Source organism: Delphinus delphis, chromosome 18, assembly GCF_949987515.2.
Source record: "Delphinus delphis chromosome 18, mDelDel1.2, whole genome shotgun sequence".
NCBI classification, from domain to species: Eukaryota; Metazoa; Chordata; class Mammalia; order Artiodactyla; family Delphinidae; genus Delphinus; species Delphinus delphis.
Window position 1 is genome coordinate 24,617,869 of NC_082700.1, and position 16,764 is coordinate 24,634,632.

General features: G+C 37.5%; 1 protein-coding gene across 3 annotated transcripts in view; it reads left to right on the forward strand.

The window, feature by feature from the left end:
- The window catches only part of VWA8 (von Willebrand factor A domain containing 8), a 369,390-nt gene that overhangs the window by 256,179 nt on the left and 96,447 nt on the right, over positions 1–16,764 (forward strand). For all 3 annotated transcript variants that reach the window (XM_059995512.1, XM_059995513.1, XM_059995514.1), the window contains 2 exons: positions 6,221–6,302; positions 10,157–10,361. In XM_059995512.1, coding sequence (XP_059851495.1) covers positions 6,221–6,302; positions 10,157–10,361 — 287 coding nt within the window. The remainder of the gene's footprint in view (positions 1–6,220; positions 6,303–10,156; positions 10,362–16,764) is intronic.

Here is a 16,764-nt window from a genome sequence, read left to right on the forward strand (position 1 = left end):
ACTCCAGGAGTTACAAGAAATTCTATACCAGAATTCAGTGCACCTTCATCCACCCAGAAACCAGTGGGTCAGCCCTGATACTTCTCCCTCATCCTCCACATCATCATCAATCAACATGTCCTTTTGATACAACCTTAATATACCTTACGTCCACCCACTTGTCTACAGTTGAGCTGCCAACATCCAAATCACCACCATCTTGAACTGGAACGCTGCAGTAGCCCTCTGACAGAGTTCCCTCTTCCATTTTTCCCCCACCCCCCATTCTCCACACATCAGACAGAGTGTTGTTGTTTAAGTATTTTATTGTTCTCATTTGTTCTTATTAGGGACCAGTTACACAGAGTAAAATTCATCCTTTTTAGTGTGTGGTGCTGTGAGTTTGACAAATACATACAGTTGTGTAACCATCACCATAACTGACAGAGAACAGTTCCATCTCCCCAAAAACCTCCCCTGTGCCACTCTGCCATCAAGCCTTCTGCCTTCCCCCAGACCCCCGCTGATCTGACTTCTGTCCTTATTGATTTGCCTTTTCCAGAATGTCATATAAATGGAATCACACAGTATGTGGTCTTTTGAGTCTGGTGTCTTTCACTTACTATTATGTATTTGAGAATCATGTATGTTGTGTGTACCAGTTGTTTGTTCCTTTTTATTGCTGAGTAGTAGTCCATTGCATGGATATACCACAGTTTGCTTATCCATTCACAAGTTGATAGATATTTGTATAGTTTCCAGTTCTGGGCAATAATTAATGAGGCAGCTACGAACATGTTTGCACAGATTTTTAAGTGAACATAAGTTTTTGCTTCACTTGGGTAAATATGTAGGAATGGCATTTTTATGTCTTATGATAAAACTGCCCAACTGGTTTCCAGAAGAGCAATACCATTTTGCATTCCTGTCAGCAATGGTGAAAGTTCCAGTTGCTCTGCCACCTTTTCAGTGCTTGGTATTGTCAGTTTTTCAGCATTCTAGCAGGTGTGTAGTGATAGCTCATTATGATTTTAATTTGCATTTTCCCTAGTGCCAAATGATGTTGAGCATCTTTTCATATCTATCTTCTTTAGTGAAACGTCTCTTCAAATCTTTTCCCACTTTCTGAATTGGATTACTTTTCTTTTTAATGATTTTTGAGTGTTCTTTATATATTCTAGATATAAGTCCAGTATCGGATACATGCTTTCCAAACATTTTCTCCCATTTTGGTGAAGGGCCAAATCTCTTATGTTTTCTTCTAGAAATATCATATTTCTAGATTTTACACTTAGGTTTGTACTCCACTTTGAGTTAATTTTCTTATATGGCGCAAGGTGTGGATTGAGACTCATTATTTTGCGTGGGGATAGTCAATTGTTCCAGTACCATTTGCTGAAAAGATTGTCCTTTTTCTATTCAGTTGTCTTTGGACCTCTTCAGAAAATCAACTGACCACATATGTGAGTCTGTTTATGGATTTTTGTTTGTGTTCCATTCATCTGTATTGTGTTGGCCAAAAAGTTCGTTCGGGCTTTTCCATAACACCTTCCATAAGATGATACGGAAAAACCCAAACGAACTTTTTGGCCAACACAATATGTGTCTATCCTTTCACTAATACCAGACTCTCTAGATAAAGCAGAGAATCTTTGTCATCATCCACACTTCATTCATTTTCACTGCTGTACATACAGCACAGTCAGTTTATTCATCTGTTCTCTATTGGTACATGTTTACGTTCTTTACAATTTTTTGCTATTACAAGTATTCTTGTACCAGTCTCCTTGTGTATATGTGGGGAGTCTTTAGGGTATATATCTAAGAGTGAAATTACCAAATTGTTACCCTAAGTTATTGTTCCAGCAGCATAAAAGATGAGGCTACTCTCCATCCCCATCTTCTCTTGCAAAGGTCAGACCTTTTATTGTGCACATCCTTGATTTCTAGTAAGTTTGAGTATCTTTTTATATGTTGTGATTTACTCTTCTGAAAATTGCCTGTTTATATATTTTTGCCATTTTTCTCTTGGTTGCTAGGAGTTTTATTTATCCTCATTTTTTAAGGTAATGTTCCTTAAATATTCCAAATGTATAGAAAGTGCTTAGGTTAGTGTCTGACACAAAGGAATAATTTTTTTTAATACATTTATTTATTTATTTTTGACTGCACTGGGTATTCGTTGCTGTGCACAGGCTTTCTCTAGTTGCGGCGAGCAGGGGCTACTCTTCGTTGCGGTGCGTGGGCTTCTTATTGCGGTGGCTTCTCTTGTTGCAGAGCACGGGCTCTAGGTGTATGGGCTTAGTTGCTCCGCAGCATGGGGAATCTTCCTGGACCAGGGCTCGAACCTGTGTTCCCTGCATTGGCAGGCAGATTCTTAACCACTGCACCATCATGGAAACCCAGGAATAATTTTTTAAATGTGGGCTGTAAAAAAAAAAAAAAAAAAAAATCCTAAGAGAATGGTAAAGGGAGATCTCAGGATGCTAGCTGTGCACAGGCCTAGGAATCAACCAGATTCCTAGGATTAGAAAAGTTGAGAAGATTTCAGGAGAGATGCCTCCAAGAAAGTGAAGTTGATAAACCCAACTATTTGAACACATTAAGAAATTTTGACATAGGGAAAACTTCGAGGATGAATTTGTGCTAGGTACGTAAAAAAGTAAACCAACAACAAAGCATGATTATTAACTCCATGAAAAGAAAAAGCAATAATGCTATGATAAGACATAGCTCAGCTGTAAAGAGCATTTATATAATCATAACAACATAAGTGCTGGATGTTAATCTAATGAAAAATTTTCATATAAATGTACTGGGGGATGGGAAAAATGAGGTGGTAGGCAGGGGGAGGGGTATGTGAAGAGTTAAACTCTCATCTTACATGGTGAGAAGTCAATAAATAATGCCTAAAACTAAAACATGAAGACAGCACCATAAGGATGAAGGTGAATACCAAAGAAACAGCTTTAAGAAGTTGAAAGCATCTCGGGGAGCAGAACATGAGGGGTGAGAGGAGGAAAGTCAAGGCTGATGATTTTTTCCTTCCGTCTGTTTGACTCTTTAATCTATGTGCCTATAGATCTCTAATGATAATTCAAGCTAAATTAATCTTTTTAAAGTAAATAGAATCCCACCACCTGATTAGTCAGGAACTAATGCACATCAGCCTTTTATTAAAGAAGTCAATAGCAATTGTAAAGGCTGCTCTCCTGGTGGCTTTTACAGAGATGGTATAAATTGTGGTCAATGCAGATGGGGAGTGATTTACTTCTTTCTTCCAATCATTTTCCTTCTAGTTAAACATTAGGTTTTTTTTTTTTACTTTAAATCATAGGCCTCAGCTCTTTAAATACAAAATAATGACTCTTGATTGAAAGCAGTGTACTGTTTTCTGAACTTTGAGTCAATTCAAAGATTTGGTATCAGCACAATCTCAGGGCACACATCACTCTTTTAATCTGTGAATACAGAAGTGCATTTAACCTAGTAGTTAACAGAAGTACATCAATTTACATTGCTTGAAGGAGTGAATTTTTTTATATAATTTCATCTTCCCTCTGAAAATGCTCTTGGTTACCTTGTCTGACGGTTTTTATACCCCCTCCTAACCTTCGCACTGTGCGTCTAAGCTGTCCCCACTCTATATGGGAACCGCACACTAAATGCTGCAGCAGTGACTTCCCTTTAATCATTAGTGAACTAATCCTGAGATATTTATACCTCTCTTCGAAATCCACCTGGATTATAAATGTAATGGAAATTTCCTGAACCTCCATCCTCTCTACAGTTTTGAAACATTTAAAATGGATAGACAAGGATTTGGCTAAGTTTGGAGGGAAATCTGGCCACAGTTTTCACTTCCTTAATTCAATCATGTATTCTGAGCTGATTTATTTTCAAATCCGGAAACATCCATTCTGATTATTTTTCAAGCCTTGCCATTACCACCATCACTACCACCACCCTTAAAGTGCTTTATAGCCACAAATTGCCTTTTCTGATACGTGAAAATATGTTTTAGCGCAAGGAATAAAATTCTTGCTTTCTCCTTCCTGAAATAGACACAGCCATTATTGCATTTTCTCATCCTCTTTATGCCATGGAATTAACTTTGCACACTGAAAAAAAAAGAAAGAAAGAAAGAAAGCTGTAGAAAGAAAGATACTTAAAATGTGTTGGCTTACTTTGCTTTCTCAGGCAGTCTAAAAGCACTGGCGGCGGTAGCTCAGTCTAATACTACTACTTGTGAAGAGGAGAATGCGTCTAAGTGGCAGGCCAGATGCAGCTGGCTAGCTAGGCAGCGCTAGTGATCCCAACCGCTTCAGTAACTCATCATTTTTGGCAAAGAACCAGGGTCTATAAGTAATTCAACCCACTTCAGTTAGGTGCTAGCCGCAGGAACTGTCAAAAATGATATATGGTGCAAAACTTTGTCCAAGACTGACCTTATATCCCAGGCAACGTTTCCAATGCAGGCGGTGCATGACTTACGATAAGCATGTTGGCTTTGTACAAATGGCTATCTGAGGATGGCCAATTCAGCTGGGTGGTCGGGTTACCATAGTAACTCTCCTTCCTTACTCTCTGCTGTCCGTGGACATCACTTTCCCTTCCTCCTGCCCCCTTTTGCCCTCTGGGACCACTCCGTGCCTAGCTCTGCAGCTCATACCTGGCCCCAGGGCTGTGATTCCCACCCTAGAATCCTTTCGAAGTCCCTAAAGGCTCACAATGATTTAAAAAAATAAAAGGAGCTTTCCTCTTTATGCTGTGGGCTCCTCAGACAAGGCAGGAACCACACACATCTCTTTCCTGTGTATCCCCAATGCTTCGTATAGTGTCTGGTGCAAAGTAAGCTCGATCACGTTTGTTGAATAAATAAGAGATATATTGAGGTTTTCAGATGGCCTACTCAAAAAACTTCAGCTGCAAACATGAAATTAAAATGCCAAGTTTCTTATTTTTTGTAAACTACATTGGATAAATTCAATGTGGACATTCCAGATATCTCATTCTAATCAGAAATTATAATAAGAGGTAGACAACAGACAAAATTCTTTAAGAGTATGGGTTCTTTGTAGGGGGATTTTTTTTTTTAAAGAGACATTGGTGGCCAAGATTTTGTAAAATAAGGCATTTTTAAATTGCTGCCCTACGGTCAGCTCAGGTAGGATCTTTGTGGAACGGTGGGCAGAGCAGAGATCTTAAAGCCAGAAGAAAGGCCTGGTTTTGAAAGCCTTCTCTATCTATCACTCTCCAGGCAAGTCCCATTATTACACCACCTCTGTTAAGTCTCTACTTCCTCATCTCTCAAACAGGAATCCAAGGTCTTTGTTGTTGTCAGTGTTAAAAACACTATCTACAAAGACTAAGCAGTGTTCCTGATGCAGTGTTCCTGACACAGTGGTGGCAGCTGGTGATGATGAGCATGGTGGTGGTACTCAGGGCTTTGGGGAAAAAGTCAATAAATGCCTGGAATTTGCTGGGAAACAACTCTAGAATTGGAGTTGAGGACTCTGTCCCCCCATATCTCATCACCCTCTCCTTCCCCGCCTTTTCATATTCTTCATGACCCAGAGTCCTCGCCCCACTGCTCAGTCCTCACCTCACCTTTTCTTGTCTTGAAGGGTCCTAATAATAACAGCCACTGTGGGTGGAGCAACTACTAATTGGGTGCAAATAATGTTTATGATGCTCAGATGCTGTCGTTATCCCCATTTTACAAATGGTGAAGGCAGGTCTCAGAGAACTAACTTGGCCAGCGTAAAACATAGTTAGGAAATATCAGAGCCAGGATTTTCTACCAGGCCAGTCCAGTTTCAAAGTAGGTGCTGATTCCACTGTGTTACACCGTCGTCGTTGTGATTTCCTGGGAAGGAAAAAGAGAATTCAAATGATGAAATATTTTCAAATAAACTGTAAGTGCTAAAATAAAACATTGACCCATTTGGGGAAGCTATCAAAGAAAATGAAAGGAATTTAGGTAATGCTCTTGACAGTAAAGAATCACTAACATGCATCCATTTCACAGTCTCTGTAGTTCCCTGACAAAAACATAATTCTGAGAGTCTAGCCTCAAGGCTGGAATTGGCCAGCGCAGGACCTTGTCAAGTGGGTCCCAGAGTTCTGCTCTACGCTCTAAACTTCATTCCACTTTTAGCAGCATCCATGCTTTCTTTAGGTCCTATTTTTGTATCATGCAGTAATTTAACCCTCGGCTCATGTCTTGACTTGTTTGCAGATGTTATCCCTCCACAAACAGCTGGTTATATAGAAGTCACTGATCTCCAATCAAAGAGACTCCGATACATCCCTATTCCTGGGTAATCTGTTTTCACCTTTGTTCTTAGCTTGTGTGTCAGATTAAAAAAATGAGTGAATTCTTATCGTGTACTCTGAATAAATGTGTGCTTTTTGCTTCCTTAAATAGCAAGCTCTTTTTTGGTTTTTTCAATTACAGTTGGTTTATATCTTGCTGTCCTGCATTCCTTTTTTTTTTTTTTTTTTTTTTGGGCCATGCCGCATGGCATGCGGGATCTTAGTTCCCTGACCAGGGATCAAACCCATGCCCCCTGCAGTGGAAGCACAGTGTCTTAACCACTGGACTGCCAGGGAAGTCCCTGTTCTGCATTCTTTACTGCCATTTTTATTTTCATTCTGGAAAAATGTTCAAATGTTACCTAGGTATAAGTCTAACAGCCTTCAAGCCTTCATTTTTCCTTTTTGATCTGTCCTAATGATAAATTTTTTTGAAACAGCATTTTTTAGTACAGCTAAACTCTTCATATTTATTAACTCCGTATATTAGTTTTCTGAGGTAAATGTATTCAAGATGTCAAAGGAATTTAAATAGCATTGGTTTAATATTGTTTTTAAATATGTAACTGAGCATCTACCATTGTGAAGGCTGTACGGTAGCCAAAGGATTCCAGAGATTTGGCATGGAGCTCGTTACCACTGGCTGCCTTTATTACTGTTCAGCAGTGGAAGCAAAGCATTCGAACTAACTAGACTAAGGGTATAAAAGGAGAAGCAATGATGCTCCATCTCTCCCTTGACAGACACATGTGTCCTCACCTGTAGCCCATCCCTTTCTGGATGCATCCATGCCCGATCTCCCTTTCTCATCCTAAGCGTGTGCCTGCTTTTGTATAGACTGATGTACATCCCCTCCTAACATGTACTCCCTCACAGGCAACTGAGGCCTCACAACACAGTGGTTAAAGGCTCACCCAAAATCCTGGGGAAAGGAGCCTGGAGAGGCTTCCAATGTCAGAGGAAGGCCAGCTACCCCTGTCAGTCACCCAGACGTCACCAGACCTCCTGTTGACCCACGCCTCCAACTCCCAGGAGAAAATTGCTCAGCGTGACAGTACAAAATAACTCAGAAACACAGTTTCATTTCTTAGGACCTTTTAGGCAGGTCCGAGAAATATGAAGAATAAAAGTATTATCCAAAGAAATAGATTTACTTGTTCCAACATATATAAGAATGTCTTCCTGGAACATCTTAATGTGTCAGTTTAATGAAAAATAGCTTTTCGTCATTTGGGGGAATTTCTTATTCCATTGTATGTTCATTAAAACATACTATTAGGGCTTCCCTGGTGGCGCAGTGGTTGAGAGCCCGCCTGCCGATGCAGGGGGTGCGGGTTCATGCCCCGGTCCGGGAAGATCCCACATGCCGCGGAGCGGCTGGGCCCGTGAGCCATGGCCGCTGAGCCTGCGCGTCCGGAGCCTGTGCTCTGCAACGGGAGGGGCCGCAACAGTGAGAGACCCGCGTATCGCAGAAAAAAAAACACATACTATTAGTTCAAGTAGCAAAAGAAAAGAACACCTTTTTTTTTTACATTTCTCAAGCATGATGATTTTTTTCAATATTTCTCTTAATTTCTCCCTAATTGACCCTAGCTTTTTATTTCAGTGCTTTTCTCTGTTAACTTTCTGTATGAACCATATGTTATACCTGCCATAGAAGTAACATCTGGAAGGGCAGCTATATATATTCAGCCAGTGCCAGCTGATCACCATACTTCATTCATTTAGTGCTGTGCTGTCCAATAGAAATAGAATGTCAGCCATATATGTAATTTTATGTTCTTAGTAGTCACATTAGAAAAGTAAAAAGAGAAACAGGTGAAATTACCTTTAATAGTGTTTTATTTAACCCATTATATTTAAAGTATTACTGTTTTGAAATGTATTTAATATAAACATTTTAATAATACTTGACATTCCTTTTTTCTTCTGCATCTTTGAAACCCAGTATGTATTTTACATTTACAGAACATCTCAATTTGGACTTGCCATATTTCAAATGCCATGTGGTTTAGAGTCTGTTCATTATCAGTATATCCTGAGTTTCTCTTGAGATTAACTATTGCCGTTTTTGGCATATATGTAATCCAAGGGAACAACCCATCTGGATTTCAGTTTTGTTGCTGGTTGCTTAAATTTAGTATTTTGCTAGATAGCAGGAATTTTCCATTTGATGGCTAACTTCCAATAATAGAAAACACAGTAAAACTATATGTGACTGCAGGGCCAAAATGAATACATCACTTTCACTCTCAGTAAAATGTGAGTATTATTCCTCAAATTTTTGTATTATTTGCATTTGTAAAATGATACTACTTAGCTCTGATATACAGGAGTATATAAATCTGGGCTTCACTCTACTATAATTCTATGTATTCCTTAAAGACTTTGTTATTATATATAAAGGGAATGTGCATTTTTTTAAAAAAGGTGAAGAAGAGATTCTAGACCTGGCGTGCAAGTTGTAGCAAATATGTGATATCTTCAAGCACATTTTTGACATACTGAAGAAATTGCCCCTGTAAATTTAAAGTTTCATGGTGGAGAGTTAAATAAGCAACCAGTAGGTACTGTGCTCAATAGAATCATTCATCTTGAGCACTTGTGGCAGAGTTTTAAACATCGTAGGTGGAGAAATTTCATTACTCTGAGTACCCTTTTACTTCACCATCTGTACCTACTAATTCTTTTCCTAAGGCAAATATTTTTTGAGAGAGCACCATGAGATGAATCCTGTATTATATCAAATGTTATCTTCGTTGAGTCCTTCTAGTAGTTCTGAAACACTTCTTCCATCCTACTGTTTTTGTTCTCTTCATATAAACATTTTCTAAGACTTCCATGTTCTGCAACGGCTGGCTTTGTCACTCTGTGTTTAGTATCTACTAAGGCAGACTGATAAAAAGGCTAAAGTCGCCTTGATTTATTCTTTAGTATATTATAAGAATTTACCCACTATGTAGTAGTTTTGTGGTTTTAACAAATCTACATTGATAGTGTATTATGTTTTTATTATCTGTTAGATCATCCCTTTAGACCATTTATTTCATACAGAAAATATCAGATGTATTTAGAGAGCCAACACTGGTAATTAGAATTTATAATCTGTGTTTCTTTTGTGTAGTGAAAGCTATACTGAGGTAAAGGAAGTGTACAGTTGACTCTTATAGGTGAAAGTTGCATTCCTAGAAATGACTATTTCTGATATATAATATCAGAAATAGGTATATGTATGAAATATATAATACAAGAAATATATAAATTCTTTATTATAAATCCTTATAACTTTCTAAGTTAGAAAAGGCAAAATATTAAATATAAATGCAATTAAAGCACATAAACAAGACATTAGTTTCAGCACTGACCTTAGAACCCTAAGGAGTGTGTCCAGCGCTGAGGGTATGTGAGGTGTCAGTTGGTGTAGAGTTTCTTTCTTCCTGACAGTGAAGGCTAATGTCATCCAGGATCTACAAATACAGGAATATGTAAATAACCAGTAAATAACTATGTATTTTTTCCTTACATGTGGATCTGTTGGTATCTTATCTTTTAATTATGCTTACTATTAGAATGTTTTTTTAAAGCATTACTTTTCTTACTGAAGTATAGTTAATTTACAGTGTTACGTTAGTTTCAAGTGTAAGCAAAGTGATTCACGTATACATATATATATATTCTTTTTCAGATTCTTTTCCATTATAGGTTATTACAAGATATTGAGCATAGTTCCCTGTGCTGTACAGTAGGTCCGTGTTGTTTAACTATGAGAATTCTTTGTAGGAAGTTTAATGAACCTAAATCAGGTTAAACTAACTTCATTACCTGGACTTCACTGGTTGAACACTGATTTCTTTTGCAGATCAGACTCTCTCTCACCATATACCACGTGGCTATCTACTATCTCGGACACAGATGCACTGCTGGCTGAGTGGGGCAAAGGTGGCGTTGTCACTGTTGACATGGGAGGTCGCATCCGGCTTTGGGAAACTGGACTGGAACATCTGCAGCGGTCACTCATGGAATGGAGAAACATGATTGGACAAGAAGGTGACAGACTTATGCAGGTACCATTTGAATTGACCTTACCTCTTAAGGGTACACATTCAGTTATAAATTCATTCATTTAGTCGCAAATGCCACAGTCGTGGAAACTCCCGGCCCAGTGACTCAAATGTAGTTTACTTAAATAGCTAAAATAATTTTGGGACTCATAACAGAAAAAGACAGATCTATCCTTCTAGATAGTTAAAAAGTAAAAATGTGCCTTTTTTGTCTGTCAGTGCTTAAATATATAGGTTCCTCACCTCACAACATGCAAATACAATTATCAACTTTTATTTTTTAACCTTAAGCATTAATCAGTTTCCAGCACCACCTTTGCATCTGTTCTCACTTCTGCCATTGTCGTCAGCATCGCCCCATGCTACCAAGGAAACAGAAATACTGAGCATCTAAAACGCAGCGCATTAGTATAAGGCCAAAACGTTTAGACTAGAGAAGATAAGAAGAATTATGCATCCAATAGAGATGTGTTTTTACCAACCTCCTTATTTCCAGAGAATGGAAGTTTAGCAGTCATAATAAGTAGACCCAACCCTGCACTAGCAAGAAATATGGGAACAGGTCACCACAGAGGGAGGAAGCTCCACAGCTCCAGAAATGGCTCAGTCACCAGCTAATCTAGTTGCTGTCTGGAACTAATGTGAGCAGTGAGGAACGCTGTGTACCCATAAATGCTAAACGGAATTGTAAAAGGATTTATTTTATTTGTAATTTATTTATTTTAACCTTCAGAAGAAAACTTCTTTGTTTACATTTCATTTTTATCCAGCAAAAAGAAAGGTAGGTTCCTGCCAACTGTGTTGCTCTTGTAAAGAACCAGTTAACAAGATAAGAAATTTCTACAAACTACTCCATTGATATCTGATTAATAGTTACTATTTTCTGTGGTTATTTTTGTGATATTCCTTACAGGAGAAATATATGTGTGTGTGTGTGTGTGTGTGTGTGTGTGTGTGTGTGTGTATTTGTAAATGAGTAATACATATTCCTAGATTATAGGAACATCTTGAAAATCGCAAACCAATATAGGCCAGCAGCCCCAAATCCTTTTCAAAGGGTATGAGTATATTAATTTAATTAAGCTAAAACAAATGTATTACTCTAAAATAAACATGTCATTAAGTGCAGTGGATCTATCATAGTAACAGACTGAATGTTGGTCACTATCCATGACAGTAATTAGAAAATTAATTAACTGTGGTTCTGTTTCTTTCATTATTCTGAAGATTACTTTCTTCTCCCTTTGAATTAAGCTCCTCTTTTCATTACAGTAATTGATGCCTAATAGTAAATACTATTGTGTTTGAATTTCTTATATTTTATTTCAATTTCTCATGTGTTATAACAAGGTTATAACAATTAAGTTTATCTTTCACAACAGAACTTTTAAAAGGAGTGTCACTCATGATTTTGATAACGGGTCTTCACTGGTACAAAAATTAACCCCTGTTTGTGTTTTAACCATGTAACTCTCCTCTTCCCAGTGACTTTCCTGCCTCTGTTGTACATCGCTGTATCTCCAGCCCTTAGCATGATGATTGGTACACAGTAGACAGATATGCTTGTTTATACTCATATATACGAAATTGAAGCTTTTTGACAACAAATGGATTCTTTTAACTGTCTCAGTTTATCAGTTGTAACTGAATAAGTATTGAATGAATATATATAGTTTCTAAGTTAGAAATGAACAGAAATATAGTATCTAACATCTCAAAAATAATCAAAATACTCTGCTATATTATACAAGGCAGTATCTGATCCTTCTACAAACCAAACATTTTCTAGGAAATGTGTAACTTTATGTCTCCAGTTCAAAGTGCAGCTATAATAGAAATAACTTATTCAGTAATAAAGTTACATAATTCAGAATTGAATGATAGTTCCATTTGTAAAATTAGAACGTTAGAATGTTATCTAACATTCTCCTTCCATCTCTGATGTTTCTTGATCCATTTTGTTGATATTGAAAATATACACTTACACACATACTCAAACTTTGGAGCAAATTATGAGCATATATCTTTATGTCTAAACAGACAGAATTCATTGTCCACATAATCTGCCATTGTTGTAATTTTTGGTCACATCTCTCCTCTTCCTTCTCACTGCTTGGTAAATAATGAGACAGCATACTTAATTGCTTTTATTTAGACCAGCTTATGTTACTATTTACAAGTAGCTTGTACAACCAAATCTAAATATGAGTCATTCCAGGAGCAATGGTAATAACAAGCAAAAATGTGTCTTTTACAGCTACCTTCCTAATCAATCCCTCAACCTACTCCTCATTTATGGACCCTTTATTCAACATTGGTTTGCTCCTGATCTGGGCTCTTGGAAAATACCTTCCATAGAAGTACTGAGAAAAGAGAATAGGTTCTCAGTACCATACTTATCACTTGCTGACTGCCAGCAGCTTCCCTGTCAATGGCAGAGTAACCTGATCTCCATCTAGTGGCCAAATGGACTTACTTTACATCATAGAAATTAAAAGGCCTGGTTTACACTCCAGTAGTTTGAGGCAGCCTCAGACCTGCTGTTAGGGGAGGTTTATACAAGCCTCTTCAGCGGTTCCTATTGGTTGTGAGATGATCCTTTAGGTCAACAGTGAAGGCCATGCAGAAAGTCTGCCATGCCATTCACCACTTACTGACCCCCATCTTTCCCTGATCCCTTTGCCTGCTGTCAAAAGAACTGTTTTATCTTTAGATAAACTCTGTCAGTTACATGTTTTATCCCTATCCTTTATGACTTTGCTACATTTCAGCCTTCTTCAGGTATTAGCTTTGAAGCCATTGTTGCTTTGAATTTTTGTTTTTGTTTAATGTATTCATTGATAGTTTTCTTTAATGAGTACAGCTTGCAAGAGAGTTTTGTTGTTGTTGATGTTGTTGTTGTTTTTTGGTACGCGGGCCTCTCACTGTTGCGGCCTCTCCCATTGCGGAGCGCAGGCCCAGCAGCCATGGCTTACGGGCCCAGCTGCTCCGCGGCATGTGGGATCCTCCCGGACCTGGGCACGAACTCGAGTCCCCTGCATCGGCAGGCGGACTCTCAACCACTGCGCCACCAGGGAAGCCCAAGAGAGTATTTTTTGAGCTTCATATAAAATGTGTTCATTAATTTTACATGCTTTGATAGGAACATGTGTTTTTCTTATAGTAAACAACTGTAATAACAAACTCAAAGTATCACTGTAACTGTAGTCTAAGAACCCATTATTAAGAATTCATATTTTCTACTTTTAGACTCGATATTTTCAGAAGCACAGGTTAATTATAGGCAAAATTTTTCTGACTAGGTTTTATAGTGTTCTCTATAAAGCATAGTTTTCATATTTTTATTTAGTTACATTTGGATTCCTCCCAAGAAGGCTACACCACAGTTTTCCTCAGAAATCAAATCATCTTCTCTAAAAAGCTCCTGGTGACTCTTCTTGTGGGAGCAAAAAGGCTAAAAGGTTACAGTTTTCAAATGTTATTGTCTAATTACAATAAACTAATCAGAAACTAAATCCTTCATATATTACTTGTAGAATCTCTTCGAGGCCTTTGAATAATACTTCCTTAACTATATACTTTAAAACTTGACAGAATCTTTGAAACAATGTGGGACTGGAACTTATTGATCCTTATAATTAAGATAGTGCCTGGTACACAGTAGATACGGTAAATATTGAAAATAGAGAGAGGCATAGACAAAAATACATAGAAAAGATAACCAGTTTATACTAAGCACCTCTAATCTTTCAAAGACGATATTCTAGGAATATGAGTAAATGTCATTTGCTGTACTTTGGTAACTAGGCCTAGCCTTTTCTTTAACTACACATCCAACGCTTACGATTTTTTAAGAATGTTAAGGCCCGCTTCCAGTTTTGGAAACCACAAGATTATTTAATTGGTACTCTATTAGTAAATTCAGTTTTTGACTCCACAAGCTACATTATCTCCAGATCTTCTGTGAAAGTTTGCAATTCTTTGTTCTTCTTAAGGAGCACAGTTCACTCTTGTACTTCACTCTTAGCTTTGCTCAGCAATTCTGAAAACACTTAACAGTCTGATTAAGTGGCTCATTGTTGTAGAGTGATACACATTTTATAGGACTCTTGCATGTACATATATCTTTGGGAATCTTCTTGGCCCAGAAAGGCAATACTTCTTAAAATTTATGTTTATAATTTCCCACCATATCTCTTAGTGATATATCGGTAGAAGTGGTCTTCATCAAGATGGTCTAGCTATTTGCCTACGTGGTAACACTTGGGCAATGCCTCTAATGATTTTTTCCTTTGTTTATTGCTGTTAGAGAAATCCCAACCATAGAAATTCATTGTGAATCTAGACTTTGAATAAGGTTTTCAGGCTTACCTAATGAAAATGCAAGATCCCCTGGAGAGTGTACTACCCAGTAGTGTGCTGACAGCCCAGCTCTCTGGCAGGTGGGGGGCAGTTTACAATGTTTGCCAGTTTTCAAGATGTAAATACTCCCTCCATGGCTGATTTAAAGCTACCAGAGGTTAACAATCTACTCACAAAGTCTCTGAATATTTAGCAAGCATCTCTCGCAAACTAGTACAATCCGCTTCCAGCATGCCCCTGGCTTGATTAAGCCTTTAACTAACTCCCCAAGGAGAATTATGACAGTTACCAGACTGCACGGTCCTTCAGAAATAAGACAATGGAAATGTGGTTAAGAAGAGAGAAAGGCAAAAGAAAAGGGAAAGAGGTACTGAGAACACAGATAAGATGGTGTCATGATATCTCTGGGAGATGTGGAAGCCTACGGTTGTCCCAGTTACAGATTAGCAATGCTCTTCTTGAACAAAGAATTCAGTTTGAGCAAAGAATTGGAGAGAAGTCTATACTCAAGTGGGATAACACTCATGGGTACGTGCATAAGGGCCTTCTTTCCTATAAACTCTTTCAGAAGGAAATTGCCAGTCGATTTTTACATTCCTCCAGAAGTAATGCTTCCGTTGGATCACAAATTTGTCAGTAATTGCTAAATGTCACTAAAATTAAATCAGCAACCACCTTCCCAAGACAAGCAAATCAACAAGTTTATGAGTTTAAAGAGGCCATGAGTTTTCATTAAACTTTTGTGCATATCCAACAAAAAAGATAACCATAAAAATTATGAAAATCATGGGTATTAGAGTTTTAAAGTAATATTAAAAATAGAAATATCATTTAGCTTTTACATTTTAGAAAAGGCCTAAACTTAGGTAATTGCTTTTCAAATCATCAGCGGCAGAAATATTTCAACTCTTTTCTCTCATGACAGACCTTAAGATCATTATTTTATATACTATATCCTCATTGCGTACTGCTTGACAATATAATCAGCAAGTAAAGAAGTAATCTTAGTAATATTTATTTAAAGTATAAGGAAAACAAATTAATTCTGTAATATATCAGTTATAAATTGAGATATCAAATGCAACGAATATGTTGACAGTCAATGGCTCTAGAATTTTTGTGGTTCTAAGCTCATTATGTATATAGTTATGTATAATCAACACATTACAATGGCTATAGAAATAAAACCTTGCTGTTATATTTATAGAGAAAATTGTAATTTTATTTATAAGTGGTATAGCCTATTGTTTAAGAGCATGAAATTTTAAGTGGTCAAACCTAGGTTCAAATCCACGTACCACTTTTTAAGTGATCTTCGGCAAATTACTCATTCTTTCTAATTTTCACTTTCCAGTCGTAATATAAAGACAATGCCATTGTACTTTACAAGTTGTCATAAGAATGAAATGCATTCATACTTGGCACAAAGTATTTAGTAAGCAAATAAAAATTAGAAACTCAGAAGTTAGGTAATATTGGGCTACAGAATTCTTTAACACTTACATGGAAACAAAACCAAATTAAAAGGAAGCAGTGTTACCCAAACACCTAATATTACATCATGACCCAGTGAGTTACATAATTCATCATCTGTCTTAGTGTTGAAAGTGAGCTTTGCTTATAATCCTGTTTAGGAAAAGTTTTGTCAGGCCCAAAAAAGGAATTGAAAAAATGGTCTGGGCCTAAACTTGTCAGCTTGAAGAAAAGCAGGAACTCAATGATAGGACAATTGTCAGCCGAGGATTATAGTGTTTAGCCTTATTCCAAAGACAAATGAGAACAGGACCAAAAAACACACAGTGAAATATGCATCATCTCTAGCCTGAGTCCTGAGAACGGTAAAGAGCAAGCCAAACTTGGAGCTGTCTTTCCTAGTTTTTCTGTATACCGTGTTCTTTTGTCTCTATAACATTCTACAAATGTCTCTCTTTTTATTTTCTGTTTCCTTACAAGGTCAGGCCACAAGTGCCATCTCTAACCTCTCCCTTTTAATAGTTCCACCCATTCTTACATTTATTTATTTAATTAACATTCGTTGATCACC